The sequence below is a fragment of the Arvicanthis niloticus genome, chromosome 2, assembly GCF_011762505.2.
Source record: "Arvicanthis niloticus isolate mArvNil1 chromosome 2, mArvNil1.pat.X, whole genome shotgun sequence".
In the NCBI taxonomy this organism is placed as follows: Eukaryota; Metazoa; Chordata; class Mammalia; order Rodentia; family Muridae; genus Arvicanthis; species Arvicanthis niloticus.
The window spans coordinates 121,160,148-121,180,895 of NC_047659.1; the positions used below are offsets into that span (position 1 = coordinate 121,160,148).

Below are 20,748 nucleotides of genomic sequence, written 5' to 3' on the forward strand. Positions count from 1 at the left end.
AGGCCCTAAGATGGGTGTGTGTACTTGTATAGGAGGGAAGTGTGGGGGTGTGGCTTCTGGATTTGAATGACAGATGGAAGGAAGGTTGAAGGGAGGGGTGGGCTAGCCATAGAAGACACTACCAGTCAATGTTTTCAGCTTTTCTTGTGAGATGGGGGCCAGGGTTAACACAGAGCAAAGGAGAGCTTACCTAGTTTCAATGGGATCCTCTGTCTACCCAGTGAGAACAGACTGTTTGGAACAAGAATAGAGAGGCCAGTGAGGGAAGCCTAGGAGAGGGGAGCAGTGGCCAGACATAGTACATTCTCAGCCTGGTATCCACCTCTAGCTGCTGCTGTGTGTTCTGACACAGAGCTTCATGGGAGGGAGCCACAGGAGGCTTCTTCCCCCAGTCCCTGACACTTCACCACAGCCCTCTGTCTCCCTACAGCTGGAGCGATCCATCCAGATGAACTTGAGGTCAGACCTGGCACAGGCCCAACAGCACACAATCCAGAACCAGACAACCACCATGCTGGCACTGGGCACCAACCTCATGAACCAGACCATGGCTCAAACCCACAAGCTGACTGCTGTGGAGGCACAGGTAACAGGAGAGCCATCAGAAGACTAGGCTGATCCTCTAGGCTTCCCGTCTTTTCCTGTCACTGTCTTGGTGAGGTCGGGGCCTGAAGCCCCCTGGTCTCCTCTCCCTGATGATGCATGCGTTCACATAACCGGTCATCTCCCTCTATATTGCTGCACTCGATCTGACTTCTTTGTGTAAGCTTAATACCAAGACTGTTGGGCACTGGGCAAAGGCAACACTGACAAGGCCCCTGCCCCAGGGATTATAGTGCACTGGGAGAAGTGGATGATAAAGAGACTGTGACCTCACCAGGCCAAGTAGGCAGCCAAGAGGGAAAGAGGGAGCAGAGGACAAGAAAGGAGCAATCCCTCCTGTGTGCCAGGCACTATGCCAGACCCTGGTCCCAGTTTAGTGCCATAAGCAAGTCAATCAAGGTATCCTATTGCCCTGGAACTCCCCAAGAAGGCAATCAGGACACACAGCCCCTGTATGTTACTCAGTGACCATGCCAGGGAAGTGGCATGCAGAGAGAGAAAGAAGGGTGTGGTGCTGGGTCCATGGGTAGAATGTGAGGCGATGAGTCCAGATAGCAAGGTCAGAAGGACACTGGGATACAGTGTTACTAGGGCATGAGCCAAGTTGTTAGGAAGAACACACCAGACAGGGAGAACAGCATGCATAAAAGCTCAGGATGGGGGCAGGGGCGGGGGAGGAGGGCGAGCCTGCTGGCTACTCCAGGGACATGGAGGGCCAGTGTCCCAAGGGATAGGGCAGGGAGGATGGTAGAGAGAAACTGAATCATGGGCCTAGGATCAGCTTTCCACAGATGGATTTTGAACAAAGGGGGAGTAAAGGGGCCACAGCAGGAAAGGCTGCCTCAGACTGCTGCCCTAGGAAAGGAATGAAGCCGATGCAGCAGGGGCAGGGAGCCCTTTGAGGCCAGCGCGGGACGCTGGACAAGAGTCAGCAGACAGTGAAGCTAGTTGGCTTCCTGTTACTATGATAAGCGCATTACTAAAAGAACTCTAGGGAGGCAAGGGTTTATTTAACTTATGCATCCAAGTAGCAGTCCATCACTGAAGGAGGTCAAGGCAGACACCCAAGCAGGGACAGAGGCAAGAGCCATGGAGGAATGCTGCACACTGGCTTGCTCCCCATGGCTTGCTCAGTTTGCTTGCTTACACAACTCAGGACCACCTGCCCAGGAGTAGCATCACTCACAGTGGGCTAAGCCCTCCCATGTCAACAACAATCAAGCAAACGGCCCATAGACAGTCCCACAGGCCAATCTTACAGAAACATTCTCCTAACTGGGATTTCCTTAGATAACTCTGGGCTATCTAAGCTAGGACAGGTCAAGAGTCCATATGGCCTTGGAGGGAAGGGAGTGGTTAGGGGCATTTGGAAGATAGGGCTGACGGATTGCATGTGGGGTCAAAGTTACATCTCTGGAACCCCTAATGGCTAGGAGATTAGCACTGATGTGCAAATGAGGGAAGACAACTCAGGAACAGCTAAGTCAGATAAGGCCTATGAAACGTAGTAAGCTAGTAACCATGGAAACTGATAGCTTCAGACTATGGCAATGGATTGGCAAACTTCAAGAGTGACCTACATAACACACATCCCCACAAACCTCCTGCTTATTGGGACAGGTCCTAAACCAGACGTCACGCATGAAGACCCAAATGCTGGAGAACTCACTGTCCACCAACAAGCTGGAGAGGCAGATGCTGATGCAGAGCCGCGAGCTGCAGCGGCTGCAGGGCCGCAACAGGTGAGCAGGGACAGGACTAGAGCTGAGGTGAGCTGCTGGACCTGGCCAGTGTCGGGGTGGGACTGAGGCCTGGATTTGTATTGGGGTGAAGGATCACTGTAGGATGGAGCTAGGACTGGGGACACAGCCGGGGTGAGCTTAGAGCTAGATACAGATCAGAATTAGGCTCGAAGTCCAAACAAGGCAGCTCCAGGCCTGGCTCCCAGCATTCAATATCAATAAAGAAATCATGCATTTCTCTTTGAGTCTCTCCTTCCCACCTTCTTTGTTTTTGTAGTGCTGGCATGCAGTGCATGCATGCACATGAACACACACATAAACACACATGCACACATGTACACACACATGCGTACACTCACATACACCCACGCACACATGCACACAAGTATGCATGCATGCACACAAACAAACATGCACAAGTACACATGCACTCACACAAACACACATACATACACATATATATGCACACAAGTACACATACACACACATGCACACAAGTATGCATGCATGCACATGAACACACACATAAACACACATGCACACACGTACACACACATGCATACACTCACATGCACCCACACACACATGCACACAAGTATGCATGCATACACACAAACATGCACAAGTACACATGCACTCACACAAACACACATACATACACATATATATGCACACAAGTACACATACACACACATGCACACACATGCACACGAGTATGCATGCATGCACACATCACACATGCACAAGTACACAAGCACACACACACACATGCATATATACATGCACACAAGTACACATACACACACATACACTTGTGCACACACACTGCCCCTTGTTTGGAGGTTTTGGGGGGGGTTTGTTTTGTTTTGTTTTTGTCAGTTTGTCTGTTCTGTTTCGCTGAGACAGGTTCTTTCTATGTAGCCCAGCTGGCTTCAAACTTTCTATCCTCCTGCCTCAGCCTCTGGCATTGGGATGATAGGCTTGTGCAAGCACACCCATCTCTCTCTTTCTGCTTTCGATTTTCGTTACTTTATTAAGATACACTTTTCATGCTCTGCACTCCACATTGTGAACTTTAACTAGTTTCTGTAACTGTAAGCACACAAACCTGAAGTACCCCTTTCTGGAGAAAGCAGTTCCCAGCGTCGGTCCTCATAGGTAGAGACAAGGCAGGGAAATCTGATGTCCAAGGCCCACAGCTTGGTTCTGCTGTTGAGTGATCACATTTGATCTTTCTCCAACTTCCCAGAGTTCTTCAGTGTCTATTTCCCAGGCCCTACTCAATGGACATTAACGTCATTTCCAGCTTTTTACTAATCTTCCAATGCTTCCACGTTTCATCTCCCACAGACAAGAGAAAATGCCTGAAGAGGAGGAGTTGAGTGGAAAGCTTTCTTTTCTTAACACTCTCTGCTTTTTATACCAGAGTACGCCATGTGCTTATTGCCCCAGTAGAGCTGCGTGGTATAAAGGCACTCAAATCACTTGCCTGTGTTGCACCCCGAGTACTGCAAGCAGACAAACAAAGCACCACAAGTGCAAGCCTGTCTCCTGTACCTGTTTTATTTCCATAGAAGCCCATCCCAGCCAGGGTTTTCCTGCCTTCCTCTCACCCACACTGAGGCTCATAGCGTCTTTCCACGTCTGCCGGTCTCTCCCCAGTACCCCATACTGCCATGCATTTCTTTCTTCTTCCTCTCTTCTTTTGTCTCCCACGCTTGAGGTTCCACCAGAGGCTCTGCCAGGTTAGTCCCCACCTCCCCTTCCTAACTCTTTGCCAGGACCTTCACTCCTTCCTCCCCATAGCTATAGCACATCCTGGGAACACCACAACAGAACAGCCCCACCAGCTCTGACTGTTAGGCATCTATGATGCCTCTCCTTCCTCACATATAAGCAGTATCATGCCCGAATTCCATAGAGACTATCTCCTTTGGGGTGGAACACACAAGGTCAAAAGACATCCCTTCTGGGCTTGTGCTCCTGGCTCCTGGCTCCTGGCTTGTTGCTGGGTCCTTCCATCCTGACCTTATCCCTTTGCTCACTCCTTTTCATGAGACTCCGTACACACCCCCTCTTCCTTGATCTGAGCTATAGTAGACACAAACTACCAGACTGTGTGACCCTGAACCAGACACTGAGTGTCTCTGAGCCTCTTGCACAGTATGTGCAGCTGTCATATTCATCTCCAACCACCGAAGCTGGGGTTGGGGTGAATGCTTAGAGTGGAGACCTTAGGCTCACCACTATGCATCCCACCTGGCAGGGCCCTGGAGATCAGGCTGCAGGCATTGGAAGCACAGCATCAGGCCCAGCTTAACAGCCTCCAAGACAAGAGGGAACAACTGCAGAGCCTCCTGGGCCATCAGACCGGAGCCCTGGCTAACCTGAAGCACAATCTGCAAGCCCTTGGCAGCAATTCCAGCTCCCTGCAACAGCAGCAGCAGAAACTGATGGAGTTAGTACAGCGCCTGATGCGGATTGTAGCCCAGGACCAACACCCAGGTGAGCAGGAGTGAGTAAGCAGGGACGGGGGCAGAGAGCCAAAGATGGAAGGGAGACCCTGTGTAGCCTCCTCAGCCACTGTAGGCCAGGGACCCATCATGGGAGAGGCCAGCTCTCTCCTACCATTTGCAAAAGAGAAATTCAGTGAACTGTGATCATATTGGCCACAGCAGCCCCTAAGAGTATCCAACTCAGACTCTGCCCTTGTCTCCTGGGAGATCGTAGCTATGCTCAGTTCCACTCCTGGCCTCAGTTTCCCCATTGTTGAATGAAGATGGTGATAACACAGGTAACCACAACTACACTGAAAAGTGTGTGTGCCAGATTTGTTTTTCAAGAAACAAAAATCAGGTGTCACCATCTAGTTCCAGCTTGGAACTTGCTATGTAACGTGGACTGGCCTCAAACAGAGTTCTACCCGCCTTTGTCTCCCAAGTGCTCAGATTAAAGGCATGCACCACCATACCCAGTTATTCAGCTTGGCTTGCTACACGTCTCCCTGGGCCTCAGTTTCCCCAAAGAATGGAAGAGTTGCACACAAGTGCCAAGGTTTCTCACCCCTTAGTGCACCTGCTCCCTCCAAGGCTAAGAGTCACATGGAAGTGGGAAGACATGTGGCATCTCCAGCCTACCATAGAAAGGAGGGCCATGCCTAGCTTACTCCAAAGCCATCTTGGCATACCTGGTTCTATCTGCACCCACTTAACCACCAAGCTTTTACTGAGCACCCACTGTGTGCCAGGCAGAGGCATGTGTGGCAGGGACTCAGCAGCACACAGCTGTCGTGGCTCCTGTCTCCTGCAAAATTCCTCACTGTTTGTCGGGTCTCATTGGGAAGGAGAAGGGGAAGGCCTACTGTCTGTCGGGTACACTTAGCTCTCTGCCTCCAGTTCCCACAGCTCAGAATGCTAAGGGAGAGCAATGAAGAGGGCACTTCAACCTAAGGCCAGCAGGGGGCACTAGAGAGTATGGATGGGGTGGGATTTCTTTTAGAAAGCACAGACTAGTATGGACTGCGTGAGAAACCCAAGGGGCTACTACTGTAGAACAATCTGCAACCACCTTGGGGGAGGCTGGGCCTTCTGTAAGCTACCCAGCGTCAGTCAGGTGAAGGAGTTCCAGGCTGACAGGGAATTGGGGCAGAGGATCCCACCATGAGTTTACCCTCAGTCCAGCAGGCTAGGGAAGCCATGAGTGGGGGAGGTAGATGCCTTGTATACCGCAAGATAGGCAGTGACCAGAAGCTGTTATGGGCTTGTGCACAGCCCTGGTAGGGAGACAATCTGGATGAGTCCCATGTGTGGGGGTTTCTCACAGGCAAGGACAGGACCTGGCCCGGGGCCTCTCCTTACAGGTGCGTAGCTTCCTGTCTCCTCCCACTGAGGTTGAGTGACTGTTCCCTAAGTGCAGTGGGAGGTTGTGTCGAGCACCCGATCACTGTCCGAACACCTATCCACTGGCCTGACTAGTACCAAGAAAAGACTTTGGGTAGTTTCTCTTGTCCCCTGTACTGATGGAGAACCCGTGGAAGACTGACAAATGAGAGTTGAGCAGAGGGTGGGACAGAGCATGCTGAAGCCCAGTGGACAGCCAGCATGCTGGCTACTCTGGACTACTCTGCAGTCACCAAGTGAGGACAGGGACACAGGCTCAGTTGTGCTCTGTGTAAAAGCAGTGTTCATGCAGTGGTCCATTTGTCCAGCCTCCCTGTGCTCAGATGAGACACCCAATCCCAGGGAAGGGTGGAGAGGGGAAGGGCTAGCCTGTGGAATAAGCAGAGTTTGAGCCAGACAGCCTTCCTCACCTTACAAGTCATCTGACTTCTCACCTTCATGATAAGACACTTGCTCCAGCACTTTCAGCAGAGAGCACAGTAAAGGTCACACTGGCCGGGGCTCTTCCCGTGCCTAGAGCCAGACCCAGGGTGAGGGAGGGGTAGGAACTGGACAGATGAGGACCCAGGACACACATTCCACCGCACCACTTCATTGCCATATTGGTCCAGTTTTATTTTTGTGCTGCCCCCTGAATCCTTTTTCCTGAGCCCAAGATGCTCCCAGCAGTACCTGGCTCCTAGGAAACCCTCCCACATAATAGTCCCAGGTAAAAGCATTTTTATTGGACTGTTATTGCTGTTGCTATTGTTTACTGAGGAAATGGGCTATAGACAGAGCCTCAGAGAGAGTAGCTAAAAACCCCAGACCAGCTCCCAGCTCTGCCCCGATTTGTTAAGTATAGTGTGGCCTGTCTCTTCTTACCTCCAAGCTATAATGTTGCTTGCATTTGCTGGCCTCTCATTCCTTATGAGGGATCTGAGGGCTGCTGCCATGCCGGCACTAGAGATCCCTGACTAGGAAACATTCTCGACACTTCATTTGTGGTATGGAGCAACCCAGTTCAAACATGTTTTTCAATGCCAGGATCTGAGAGCCACCATCCAGATGTAAGGACCAAACAGGAAGTCCCACCCCCAGTAGCATCCTGTTGGGTTGTTTGTTTCTTTGTTTGTTTGTTGTATTAACAACCATTCCTCCACAATTTTGGCTCCATCTTTAGGTACCTACCTCTCAGAGAGATGGGATTCTAGTAAAATCTCATCCCAAGCCTGCTAAGAGAGCTAGACAGAAGAACTTTAACTCCCTGCATATATTGGGGTCATGGAAGATTCCAGTCACTAAATTAATAGTCTCTTAGTCTCAAGAACACATTGCTTAGGGAATGTACGTGGGCCCTTGAAGGCCAGCTTCCAAGAGGGCAGGATGAGAAGGCCTCTAAGTAGAGCTGCAGGAGACCTAGTTTATCAGAGGGACACAAAAAGCCCAGGTCCCCTCTGAAAGACACTCCAGGAAGGGGAGGCTGAGAGCCCTTGGGTCAGTCCTCATCCTGTGCTTCAGTGTCTGCCCTAGGATATGGGAAGTGTCTCTGTGGAAGGCAGGTATCACCTGCCTTCTCCATGTGCTGAAGCCTAGCAGCCCAGCTCTGGCTTGCTTGCTGGACATCTGCCAGGAGCCAGCCTGGCCTGGAATGGTCTGAAGCAGGACACAGCATCGGATGTAGAGGTAGCTTTAAAGACCAATGGTCTCCGGCCTTCTAGCTCTCTAACTATACTGAATGCTTGCTGGTTACTTCTTTTTAAAAAATCCTAAAAACTTTCTTTCTTGTTCTATGTCAAAAATCGCTGGCTTGGGCAACTAACACCTGTTGACTAGCAGTGGGGAATCAAGTAAAAACTTACTGCTATCACCCTCTTCTCTGTCCAGGCAGCCAGAAGCCTTTCTAGCTAGAATGGTTAACTCTTTGTGAACCAGGGAGGGAGGAAGGAAAAGAATCAAGATGGTTTATACAGGCAAATACACACAGACATATACATTCATATACACATTTACATTTTCATTTACACATTAATACATTCACATTTTTATTGGGTCCAACCACCTGTCTCATACACTCCACAAGTATTCATGCATGCTTACATACATAGACATGTACCTACACACGTATGTACAAACAGACATATGCACTTGGATGGATGGATGATGGATGGATGGATGGATGGATGGATGGGTAGATGGATGGATGGATGGATGGATGGATGGATGGATGGAAGAGAGCCCCCACAGCCAAACCATCCAACTAGCAATTTTATTTCTTGTCTCTGGCCTTTTTGTACATTCATAGACAAAAAGTTCTTTAGAAAATTACCTCAGAGATAAAATGTTACATAAAATGGGAGTTACAGGGGGATGTTGATATTAAGTTCAAAGCAATGTTTCATTCTATAAGCTCATTATAAGTTCAAAGCAACAGTTTCGCACGGCCTTGCCTTATCATAGTGCACACCTGTGACTATATCCTTGGGCCTAAATGTTTTTCCTTGAGCACAAATTTATCCCCAGCCTATTTCTTTTCTTAGTGTGGTTATGAAAGCTCACTGTATTTCTTATTATGCAGCCTCTGCTTACTATATGAAGGGGCACATTCTATTCTTGATTCTAATTTTATTATCTCTTTCTAGTAAAACAACTAAACTATCTCTTAAAAACTTTCTTCCTAAAATTATTTGAATCAATTAGGAATTCTATAGACTCATTAATTCATTTAAACAGCATCAATTCATGAAAGTTCATCTTTACATTGATCTGCAGGAAATCTGATCAATGGGACGGGCTAATGCCCAGAAATTATTTATGTTAATTTAATAATAACAGCAAAGGCATATTAGCTGCAAGAAGCAACCTTGAGATGAAGTCTCTCTGGAACCTTGCCATCGAGTTTACCCATTGCAGACATGCAAAAACCATGGGTCACCTCTAAGAAGGCCACCTGCTAACCCTAGCCTATTTTAGATGGCTCCTGACAGGGATCCTCTGCTCCAGGCCACTCCACTCAGGCAAAGCACTGTGCCAATGCCCTGCAGTCAGGCTCCTTCCCCTCCTGCTGGTGTTTGACGCTGCTGACCCTGCCGAAGTCCAAGCTTCTCGGTTTTCTTTTCTCCCTCACTTGTCTGTGCAGTGGCCCCTACCCTTACCTCAATATTAGGTCATGGTGGACACTGATGACCCTCCCTGCACCCCATCCCCTGCACAGAGAGCTATTTCTACCCAGTGATATGGACAATGTGCTGCTTCCTCTAGGCAGACTTCTCCCTCACCTGGATGGTCCGAACTCACCATCCCCTCCTGAGAGAAGCCTGCATCTTCCTGTCTCTGGAACGGCCCAGGCAGGATATGCACTGCCTGGTGTCCTCTCTCAGCCTGCTCACTTCCTGCTGATGCTTTCTCCTTTCCTTCTCTTAGTCTCTTCCTCTCTTCCTCCTTCCCTTTCCTCTTTCTATTCTTCCTTCATTTTGAGACAAGATTTTATGGTCCAGGTAGGTCTTGAATTCAGGATCTTCCTACCTCTGCTGCGAGAGTGTTGGAAGTATGGATGTGCACTGCCAGGCCTGCCTGGCCTCCCAGCTGACATTTGCTTTGTCCTGTTGCAGTTTCCTTAAAGACACCTAAGCCACTGTTCCAGGATTGTGCAGAGATCAAGCGCTCCGGGGTCAACACCAGTGGTGTCTATGCTATCCATGGAGCTAACATGACAAAGCCTCTCAAGGTTAGAGTTTTTAAGATGTTACTAAACTGGGGACTTCCTGATAGACCTTCCTACCCTGACCCATCAACACTAGGCTTTATCCACCATCAGAGAGCCCAGAGAAGGAGGGATCTCTGTTTCTGGAAACTCTCACCAGGCAGGTTCTAAGGGAGGGATGAAGCAGAAGTTCACAAAGACAGCAGTCTACCCTTGGGTACCATCTTCTCCAGAACCAAGCTTCTAGGCAGAAGGAAATTCTGCGCTGGTAAAGATGGCAGCCACCCGTGTAAGTGACGGCCCTGGGCACACCTATTTGTCTTTGCCCAAGCAGGTTATTTTATTCACATACAGTCCAGGAGAAGTAGGAGTTGGGTCTGGAAAGCTGGTGATGGTCTGATGGGGTGCCACCATCCCATGAGAGGCTCCAAGGTTTCTCTGAGCTTGACAGTTCCCCAGCGATAGGAGGTCAGGGGACATGTAAGTGTCAGGAGCCAGGTTTGAGGTAGGCTAGACAGAATGGGACACAGACTTCCCATTCACATACCCATATACGATATACACACATATACACACACATTCACACACACACTCACACACTCGCACACATATACACACATATTCACACAAATAAACATCACACACATATATACTGCACACATCACACACATACATATACACTCATGCATTCACACACATACACACACATACACACACATATACACATATTCACACAAATAAACATCACACACATATATACTGCACACATCACACACATACATATACACTCATGCATTCACACACATATACATACACACACATTCACACACACATATACACACATATTCAAACAAATAAAGATCACACACATATACATTGCACACATCACACACACATATACACTCACGCATTCACACACATACATACACACACATCACACACACATTTACACACACACACATACACATTCACACACATATATATTGCACATATCACACACATATACACTCACATACATACACATGCATTCATACACACAAAAATACACACACACCACTTACACATACACACATATACACACACATTCATACATACACTCATATATCGCACACATCACACACATATATACATATACACACATTCACACATACACATCACATACATACATATACACACACACATTCACACACATACACATCATACATAAACACTCACACACACATACACACACTCATACTCACACCACCATAATGTTTTGTCCCAGCACAAAATGCCAAGCAACTGTGCCCTGAAAATGCTCTTAAGCCATGAGCAAAATAAGTCTCCCTCAAGTTGTTTCTATCAAGTGTCTAATGTGAACTTTGACCCTGGCTGCACCCCTGCAGTAATAACAAATGAGAAGACCTTGCGTGTGTCAGTTTCTTTTCTGAAATTCTTACAATAATGCTGGTTTTCAGAGAACATCCCCACTCTGCAAATGGGGAGAAGACTCTGAGAGGGTGTCAGTCACTGGCCTCCTTGAACAATGATGTCAGTGGGTGGGGAGGCTGTGTCTGGACTTTCATGATGCCCTTGACCTCAGGTTCATTGTTGCTAGAGAGGGGCAGAGTTCAGCCGAGTTACATTTAGGCTGCCTGAGACTTGGCTTGTGGCCCCTCTAAGTGGGTCCGGCTGTGTTGTTCTACCTCCTCACAGGTATTCTGTGACATGGAGACTGATGGAGGTGGCTGGACCCTCATCCAGAAACGGGAAGATGGAAACATGAATTTCCAGAGGACCTGGGAGGAATACAAAGAGGTAATATGCTGTCCAGGGGGCTCCCAGCCCAGAGCCTGTGCAGGCAGGTGCTGGGGTGGAGACTGGAAAACCCTAGCTTTCCCCTGGGTGAGAGCAGAGCTCACCTAAAACCAACTGCCCAGGCTCACTTGCTTTTCCAGACCTGGCCTCAAATTGAGCCCCTCTTTGACATTCTTCACATGTGTCCTAACAATGAAATTCGATATTTGTTTTAACATTTGAAAATTTAACACTTGCATGTTGATAATTTTTTTAAAGAATCCAAAGGAGGGACTGGAGAGGTATCTCAGTAGATGAAATGCTTGCTCTGTGAACAGGGGAACCTAAGTTTGATTCCCAGAACCCACATAAGAAGGCTGAGAAGGACGGCATGTATCTGTGGTTCCAGATCTGGGGAGGCAAAGACACACATAGATCCCTGGAGCTCAAAGACTAACCAGCCTCGGTGAATCCCAGACTCCAGGCCAGTGAGAAATTCTATCTGGAAAACAAAGATGTCACAACTGAGTAGTGACACCTGGCATTGATCTCTAGACTGCACACATGTGTATGCACACACATACACACTCATATCCACACACACAGACACACACACACTACAAAGAATGAAACAAAAAATTCTCATTATCCCTGACTATATGGTTTGAATTAATTTCTTCATTGTTGTTTGTTTGTTTGTTTGTTTGTTTGTTTGAGACAGGGTCAGTCTACATAACACTGGCTGTCCTGTGTAGACAAGGCTGGTCTAGAACTCACAGAGATCCACCTTCCTCTGCCTCCCAAGTGCGGAGATTAAAGGCATGAGCCACAAGGCTCTTCAAATTTCCTCATCTTTCTATACATCTGAAACACAACTACAAGATAAATTTCATCTTCTTCTGGATTTCATGTATTGCAAGCAGACCTCAAACTCTCTTTGTAGCAGAAGGTGATTTTCACCTTCTGATTCTCCTGCCTCCACCTTCACAACGCTGAGATTATAGGGCTATACCACCACACTCAGTTTAAGACAGATTCTTGAAAGTGGGACTGCTCCCAAGAACACATGGATGGCAAGGAGTACCTGGCTGCCTTCCAATTTTGTTTTCTGTTAAAGTTTGAACTTGGGAATTTTGGCAAGCTGACTTTAAAACCCTTAAAGTTTTCAAAAGTGAAAGAAATAGAAAAGATTCACAAGAAATCAGTCGGTGTCCACCAACTGTCCTCTAGATAAGGACTTAACAGTGGCCCGCATTAAGCAGCCAGCAGATCAAGTGGACACTGTGTACCCCTGTCCTTGGTCCTGAGAGATGGCTCTGCCAAAGGGCATTGGTCTCTTGCCACCCTGGAGCTTGGGTTACAGAGACTCTAGGGGCTGATAGCCTTACATTTCTCCATTGCTGAAACTGTTTGACCGCCATCCCACCTCTGGAAAACTGCTCTCTGCCCCTCCTGCCTGGCAGCCGGCTCAGCTGTTTCTTTCCTGCTGAGCCTTGACGTACAAGTAGCTGAGCACACAACTATAAAGCAAAGAGTTCTGTAAACCTCCCCACAGGCTCGTCCATGTGACTGCCGTTCACAGCTTAACACCTAGCTTCCTGGCACCTGGAAAGTCCCCCTGTGCCCCATTTCCCTAGGTGTGTCCCCAAAGGTAGTGACTAATTCTTTTTATTTTGTTATCTGTGAGTGTGAGTTTACCTGTGCAGTGCATACACATGTGTTTATGCTTGCAGTCATGCTAGAAGGCCAGAAGAGGGTGTTGGGTCCTGCTCTCTCCCTTTCTTCCGCCTTACTCCCTTGCTCCCAGGTTGGTGGCCAGGAAGCCCCATTGAGTCTCCTCTCTGCTTCATATGTGGGTGTTGGGTTTCTGACTCCACCCTCATTCCTGAACAGCAATTGCTCTTCCTCGCTGAGCCATTCCCCAGCTATTCCAATTTCTATCACCACAAACGAGTTTGAGTGTTTCTGACTCTAGAGGAATGTGATTTCAGTTATTTTTAGTGGGCTTAAAATTTACAAACACCTCATCTTTGTTCTCTAGAGGGGAGCTCCTGTCCCAGGCCTGTGCACACTGTCCTTATGAACTTTCTCATTAGGCAGTTGACCCTGGCTAAGTGGCCATGGAGCCTTGGCTGGCCCAGCTTCTCAGCCACAGACACCACCTCCCTCTTCAGCACACAGCCACCCTTTCCTCTCCTCCCCACAGGGTTTTGGCAATGTAGCTAGAGAGCACTGGTTGGGCAACGAGGCCGTGCACCGCCTCACCAGCAGAACGGCCTACTTGCTGCGTGTGGAGCTGAGGGACTGGGAAGGCCGCCAGACCTCCATCCAGTATGAGAACTTCCAGCTGGGGAGCGAGAGGCAGTGGTACAGGTGGGCTTGGGGCCCAGGCTTGTGGGCGGTTTAGGGTCCCAAGGCAAGTGGCTGCAGAGTCTGCACCAAGGGTCATTCCCTGGGCGTCTCCCACTTCTACCATCTGGCCCCCATTTGGGTGCACGTCACAGGATCTGGGGGTGGTCATTTAGTACTCAGCACGTCTTGGACACTGGGTGGGATGGAAAGACTGTCACTGACGCCACCATGCCCGGAGCAAGAAGGGATTGTCCAAGGTTAGCCACCCCATTTACAGACAGCGGGAGGGGCAGTTGACTTCTCAGTTTGTCCCCATGCCCTGTGGTGAGATGCAAAAGTCCCCACACTGGGAGAAAGAAGAACCGGTCTCAGCACTGCTATTTGCAGTCCTGAATGAAACTTGGGCTCCTCAAGGCTGACCTTCACTGCGCTCTTCAGCAGTGTTGGGCACAAGGCTACAGTCAAGTCATGGAGGGTTTCCACCCCTTCCTCTACCTGGTTTGTGGTGTGTGTTTAGGAAAAGAAGCATGAACTTCCCGGGTACTTACTGTGTTCTGAACACTGCTTAATCTTCTCCTTAGTCTTCTGAGGCAGACATTACCATACATGTTTTGGCAAAGAAAAAAAACTGAGGCACTGAGTCCTTGTCTAAAATGACAAGTTAGATGGGTCCTGGGTTTGAACTCGGTTCTCTCTGCATCTCCACTTTGTGATGTCACCTCTTTGAGACACTCACTGATCTTTAAATTAGCTTTGAACCAGGCCAGAATGAGCTCATGAGCTCACCCATGGGGCTGAAAGTATATCTCCTGACATCCTGACACCTGGCCCCTCTACAGCTGCAGACAACTTCCAGAAAGCTGAGGAGACTCTGACTTCCTCTAAGGGAACCCCTAAATGTCTGTTTCCTCATAAATTTACTTCTATGGAGTTCCCTGGCATTTCTCCATGCCTCCCTTTTCTTATTAAATGTTCCTGCTTCCTCCAGCAGAGTGGGCCTGCCATCCTCCCTTGTGAAACCCACCCTGATGCTTGAGGTGCGGGAGACTGAGCTGGAGGTAGCAGCATCCCTAGGGCTGAGTTGTGCAAGGCTGAGTGGGAGCCCCAAGCATATCCTTAATCCAGTTCAGAGGTTGCAGGCTCAAATGTGGGATTCCATCCAAAGCATCCTCACTGTGCCAGGCAGGTGAACAGCATTGCAATCGCTATCACTGTTGCAACCCTCATGTGGCGCAGGCATTCTCTGTGAGAGCCAGAGTCTGGCATCATAAATCAGATAACCTATGCTAAGGCACCTAGCATACAGTGAGTGCTGGGTAAATGTTGGAGATCCTTAAATGCTAGATTCAAGAGCGGAACTACACTACCTCAACATCTAACAGTGTCTACAAGGATTGTGTTCACCATACAAAGTTATGCTCAGCTCTCAGCCCTTCCTATACTCCTGCATGTAAACTGAGTGTACATCTCTGGCTTTGTCTCTGAACCATGGAGAGTTCCCTGTTATCATACACCTCATATGCTGAGCCTCAAACAGCAGCATGTACTTAGTTGGCTGCGGAGCTTTAACGACAGAATACTAAAACTTGCCCTGTGCCACGCATGTTACAGTCACTAGAGAAAGACTCTGGCCTAAAACTATGCCCTCAAAGCTGCTCATATACTAGCTTGGTAGTAGTTGAGTGGAGTAGGCAACCCACTTACCTCAGAGAGGCAGTAGCTTCCAGGGGCAATATTCAGGGGTCTAAAGATCCTGGACAATCAAAGAGGACTCCTGGGAGGGGCAAGGCTATGGCAAATGAGTCTTTTTGGATGGAAATCCCAGAAAATGAGATTTTCTCAAGAGTAAATAGAGCAGGGCTGGAGAAATAATTCAGCCAATAAAGTTCATGCCTTTGTAGCATAAGGACCCAAGTTTAATCCCCAGAACCCAAAACTTTAAAATCAAGCATGGTGGCATGTGCTTATATCCCCCATGCTGGAGAAGTAGAGACAAGAGGCTCTCTGGAGCTCAGTGGGCCAATGAAATACCCTGTCTCAAAAACTACCTGAGCAAGGACACTAGAGATTGTTTCTCTGATCTCCACATGCACACAAACATATATGTACACTGGTACATAGACACAAACATCTACACACACACACACACACACACACACACACACACACACACACACACACTCATACATTATAAAAATGGCAGAGAGTTGGCATCCAGCTGGTAGGTCACATGTTCCCCAAACTGGAATGTTCACTAGGCTCCTGGGGCCACATGGTGTCCACTTATAGAAGAAAGGCTTGGTCCTAGGACTAGTTTGGGATGGAATATGGCATCTGGAAACCACTGGAAACCCTGGAAACCGCTGAAGAGGAACAGGAGAGAAGGCTAACAGCTTGCCCGGGGCCCTATCTCCAGGTCAGCAGCTAAGTTGGAAGATCCTCAGAGAAGCCCAGAGGCAGGGATGAGAGGACTAGCAGTGACAGGCAGGAGGCGTCCTTGTTTGTTAGATGCAATGTCCAGAACCATTTGAGCATAGATGGGACACACTTCATACTCTTGGGGATTCACAGAGATTCAAGTTTCTGGGTTTCCTAAGGCACATGAGATCGATGGAAGGTTTCCCAGAGAATCACTGACTCCCGTTCTAGTTCCCAGAGAGGAGAGGAACATTATTGTGTCTTTAATGGCTAGAGGGAGAAGCCAGAGCCTATAAATGGGTGGGCAACATGTGATCCCAACCCTGAAGCCCCTAGCTGGTGATAACTCTACATGACACTGGTCCCCAAGGCTAGGAAAGCATGCTTAAGGGCACACTTAGACCTTCATGTTCATGGTCATGAACACCCTTTCTTACCACAGACAGGTAGAGCCTGTGGGTGAGAGGCATGGACTAAGCCAGACATATAGAGACCTTGAGCCTGCAGGGCTAGCTCCCAGGTCCTGCCTCGGCTGTCCTCACCATCTGCTTTCTTCTATATAGTAGTATATAAGCATATATAAAAACATATATATATGATATATATATTCATATACTACATATACTATATATTTGATATTTATATACTCTACATACTGTGTATATATAGTATATATACTGTATTAGTATATATAATTATATATAATATAAGCTATATAGTTGTACTATATAGTATACTGTATCTATAGTATATATACATACCTCTTATAGTAGTATATAAGCATATACATATAGACTTACATATATAAGCATATATAGTATATAAGCAGTATATTTATTATATAGTATACTATATGTGCTATATATATTATATACTGCATATATACTATATATACTGCATATATACTTATACTGTATAATATATATTACATATAAGTGTATAGAATATAGAAGTATCTTAGTGACTTGAGCCAGCCTGCCTCAGCTGCTCGGATAGGCTTTTCCTACATTTTCCAGCCAGCCCAACCTGTGCCAAGGACTGAATCCCCCCAGTCCTGAATGTACAGGGGTCTCACCAAACCCACCTACCCCTCAGCACACTTCAATGGCTGATGTCACTAAATCACACTGTGAGCAAAGTCACAGTAAGTCTCTTGTCACCATTTGTATAAGCGAAGATGAGTCTCAGTGGAGTGGAGATGCCTTCCCAGTGCCAGGCAGTGACAGACTGGACATGTTGGGGTTTGAATCTAGGCACTCTGCCCTACCCCAACCCCACAGCCATGGTCACCCTGGAGGCTTGGACATATTCACACAGAGTCTGGCAATGAAATAGAGACCCTCTGTCCCCTCTCTGGGGGCTTCCTGAGGGTTGTTCCATGAAGATCGGACTGGCTAGGGGGGCTTTATGGAAGAAGTGTGGAATAGAGCAGCTATTATGTTGAAGTGGCGGGGGCTGGCAGGCAAAGAGCATGCAACCCTGCCTGTACCAGGCAGTTCAGACTGGACACTGGCACTGATGGTTACTGAGTCTAACAACCTGAGCAGGTTCCTTTGGCTCTTGGCATTCCCCTTTCCTTGCATAGGAAAGGGTATGAGGTTTAACTGAGTTAACCTTCTCAAGACACTGTAACAACGCCAGAGCAGATGCTTTAAAGATTTCTGCCTCCTGTCCTTACTCTGTGTCTCCCACTCACAGCTCTCTAGGACCCCAATCCAGCCACTATAAAAAGGCCAGTAGCAGTCAGCGCTGTAATCCCAGGGTGGCAAGTAAGGAAGGCCCCATGAAGGAAGATGGCCTTAGCATGAGAGCAGGGTACATTTCTCAGGCAAAAACACCAGGTTGGAAACACTGCCAGAACAGAGCCCCTGGGGGAGCCCCAGCCTGACTCTGTGCTCCTTTCTCACCCCACCTCATCACTGCCTCCAGCCTCTCTGTGAATGAGAGCAGCAGCTCAGCAGGGCGCAAGAACAGCCTGGCTCCTCAGGGCACCAAGTTCAGCACCAAAGACATGGACAATGATAACTGCATGTGCAAATGTGCTCAGATGCTGTCTGGAGGTGAGTGTATCAGGATGATACCTGTCGGTGGGTGTGTCCAGATGTCTGGGTGTGGGTTGTCCAGATGCTGTCTGGAGGTGGGTGTGTCCAGATGATGTCTGGAGGTGGGTATGTCCAGATGATGTTTGGAGATGGGTGTTCCTGGTGAGACTCTAGCTAAACCTCCCTCTTCCTAGTCACTGGAGTTTCCATGGGGTTGTACCTCCAATAGAAACACCCTTAGATTTCCTCTGAGAGCAGCTGGGAGATGGCAAAGGTAGCTCCGGGTAGGCACGATGCCCATCAATCCTACCCTCTTGTCTGAGGATTTTCCTACTCTCCAGGCCAGGTAGAAACATCATGGGAGAGACCAGAGGCAGTGAGGGCAGCTCCCTTGCCCACCTGTGTCAGGCGGTGCTCCTGGAAGGGAAAAGGCCCGAGGCTGGAGATGAACTGGGAAAAGCACTGATAGACGAGACCCAAGTCACAGAGACAAAGCCCAGAAGAGGCCAACAGTGACACAAGGTGACAGAGACAGAGAGGTACAGGTGACAGCAGACAGTAAGGAAAGGACTAAAGCCCAATAGGTGGGCAGGAAGTGTGCAGAACACACTGGAAACAGAGCCCCAGGGGAAGACAGGGCAACAGAAACACACATGACACAGAGAGAGGACATGCAGAGGGACATCCACAAATACAGAGACCACTAGAGTGAGCAGGAGGGCATGACAAAGCCTGGTAGGAGATCGTCAAGGGACAAGGAGGGAGATAGGGGTGTCAGAGACACAGCGGGAAGTCTTAGAGGGGCTTGAGCTGTGACCAGAGCCGCTGCTACCCTCCAAAGCCCTGGCTTCACCTCTGCCCATACCCAAGCCAACCACCTTCAGCAAACTGGCATCCCAAAATGACAGTCCATCAGCCTTATCCTCCCTGAATCTAGGCCAGCACATCTCACCTCCTCCAAATTCTCTGTCCTCCCTCTTCCACTAGGGTGGTGGTTTGACGCCTGTGGCCTCTCCAACCTCAACGGCATCTACTACCCAGTTCATCAACACTTACACAAGATCAATGGCATCCGCTGGCACTACTTCCGAGGCCCCAGCTACTCACTGCCTGGCACACGCATGATGCTGCGGCCAATGGGTGCCTGACACACAGCCCTACAGAGACTGATGCCATAGGAGGAGTCTCAACCCAGATGGCCCTGTGCACGCTGGGCCCTGCCCAGAAGTCAGTGCCCAGGGCTCATCTTGACATTCTAGAACACCAGAGCCAGCTTACCTTGTCCCTGAATTACAAGAGCCACCTGCCTCCCTGTGCCCTCTAGTGGGAAATGCTAGGTGCTTGAGGCACCTGCCTCTGAGGGACCCATAAGCTTCCCCTTCCTGCTGCATGCAGGGACTCCCTGAGGCAGACTGAACCTGACACTTCAGAGGATGGGGTTGCAGCAGGCGGGAAAATCTTGCAGACTGCGGTGCCCTCCTCCAGGGGAGGCCAAGAGTCTATCCTCCAAGTTTCTCTAGCCTTGAGATGTCCGCAGACTTTCTTTCCAAGGCTGGTGAACACTGTTTCTGCTCCCAGGCCCCAGCACTAGCCATCATTCCCCAGGGCTCTGTGGCTCCTGGACTTCAGTGGCTGACAGTCAGACCTGGTCTCTCAAAGACTTCTAGAAATAGGAGGTGCCCTAGAGTGTGCTCCATAGGTAATAACTGAGGCTCCTCTCTTAAAATACTTTGGACAAAGTGAGAGAGAAACAGCAGGTTAAATAAAGAGAATAGTCTTTCCTAACTGCAGGACTTGTCAGGGTCTTCCATGTGTTTCCAAGGCTTATGGTCACCCATGAAGGAGCTAGGGGAAGCAGCTTTCTCCAAATTCACTTCCTTGAAAATGAGGACTGAGGAGATGGCTCCATTTGTAAAATTCTTGCCATGCAAGTATGAGGACCAGAGTTCAGATCCCCAGCATCCCTGTAAAAAGCTGGTTGTAGCCATGAGGACCTGCAATCAGCACTGGGAGGCAGAGACCAATGGCTCTCTGGAGCTTGCTGGCCAACCTAGCTGAATTGGGAGAGAAAAATTGAGAGAGAAAAATAAGGTGGAAAAATAGTTGAGGAAGACCTGAGTTGATGTCTGTCCTCCACACGTATGACACAGGAAAACACACACACACAATTTTTTCTATAGAGCCCTATTTGTCCCATCTCAGGGCTGTAGATTCCCTTGGAAAAGCAGGTCCTC

The 20,748-nt window shown here is 48.6% G+C and overlaps 1 protein-coding gene across 1 annotated transcript in view; it reads left to right on the forward strand.

Moving 5' to 3' along the window:
- Nucleotides 1-20,302, forward strand: part of Angpt4 (angiopoietin 4) — a 34,631-nt gene extending 14,329 nt beyond the window's left edge. The window contains exons 2-9 of the mRNA XM_034495395.2: nt 431-586; nt 2,224-2,345; nt 4,612-4,850; nt 9,835-9,950; nt 11,622-11,723; nt 13,909-14,075; nt 18,402-18,532; nt 19,502-20,302. Coding sequence (XP_034351286.1) covers nt 431-586; nt 2,224-2,345; nt 4,612-4,850; nt 9,835-9,950; nt 11,622-11,723; nt 13,909-14,075; nt 18,402-18,532; nt 19,502-19,662 — 1,194 coding nt within the window. The 3' untranslated portion in view covers nt 19,663-20,302. The remainder of the gene's footprint in view (nt 1-430; nt 587-2,223; nt 2,346-4,611; nt 4,851-9,834; nt 9,951-11,621; nt 11,724-13,908; nt 14,076-18,401; nt 18,533-19,501) is intronic.
- Nucleotides 20,303-20,748: the final 446 nt, after the last annotated feature.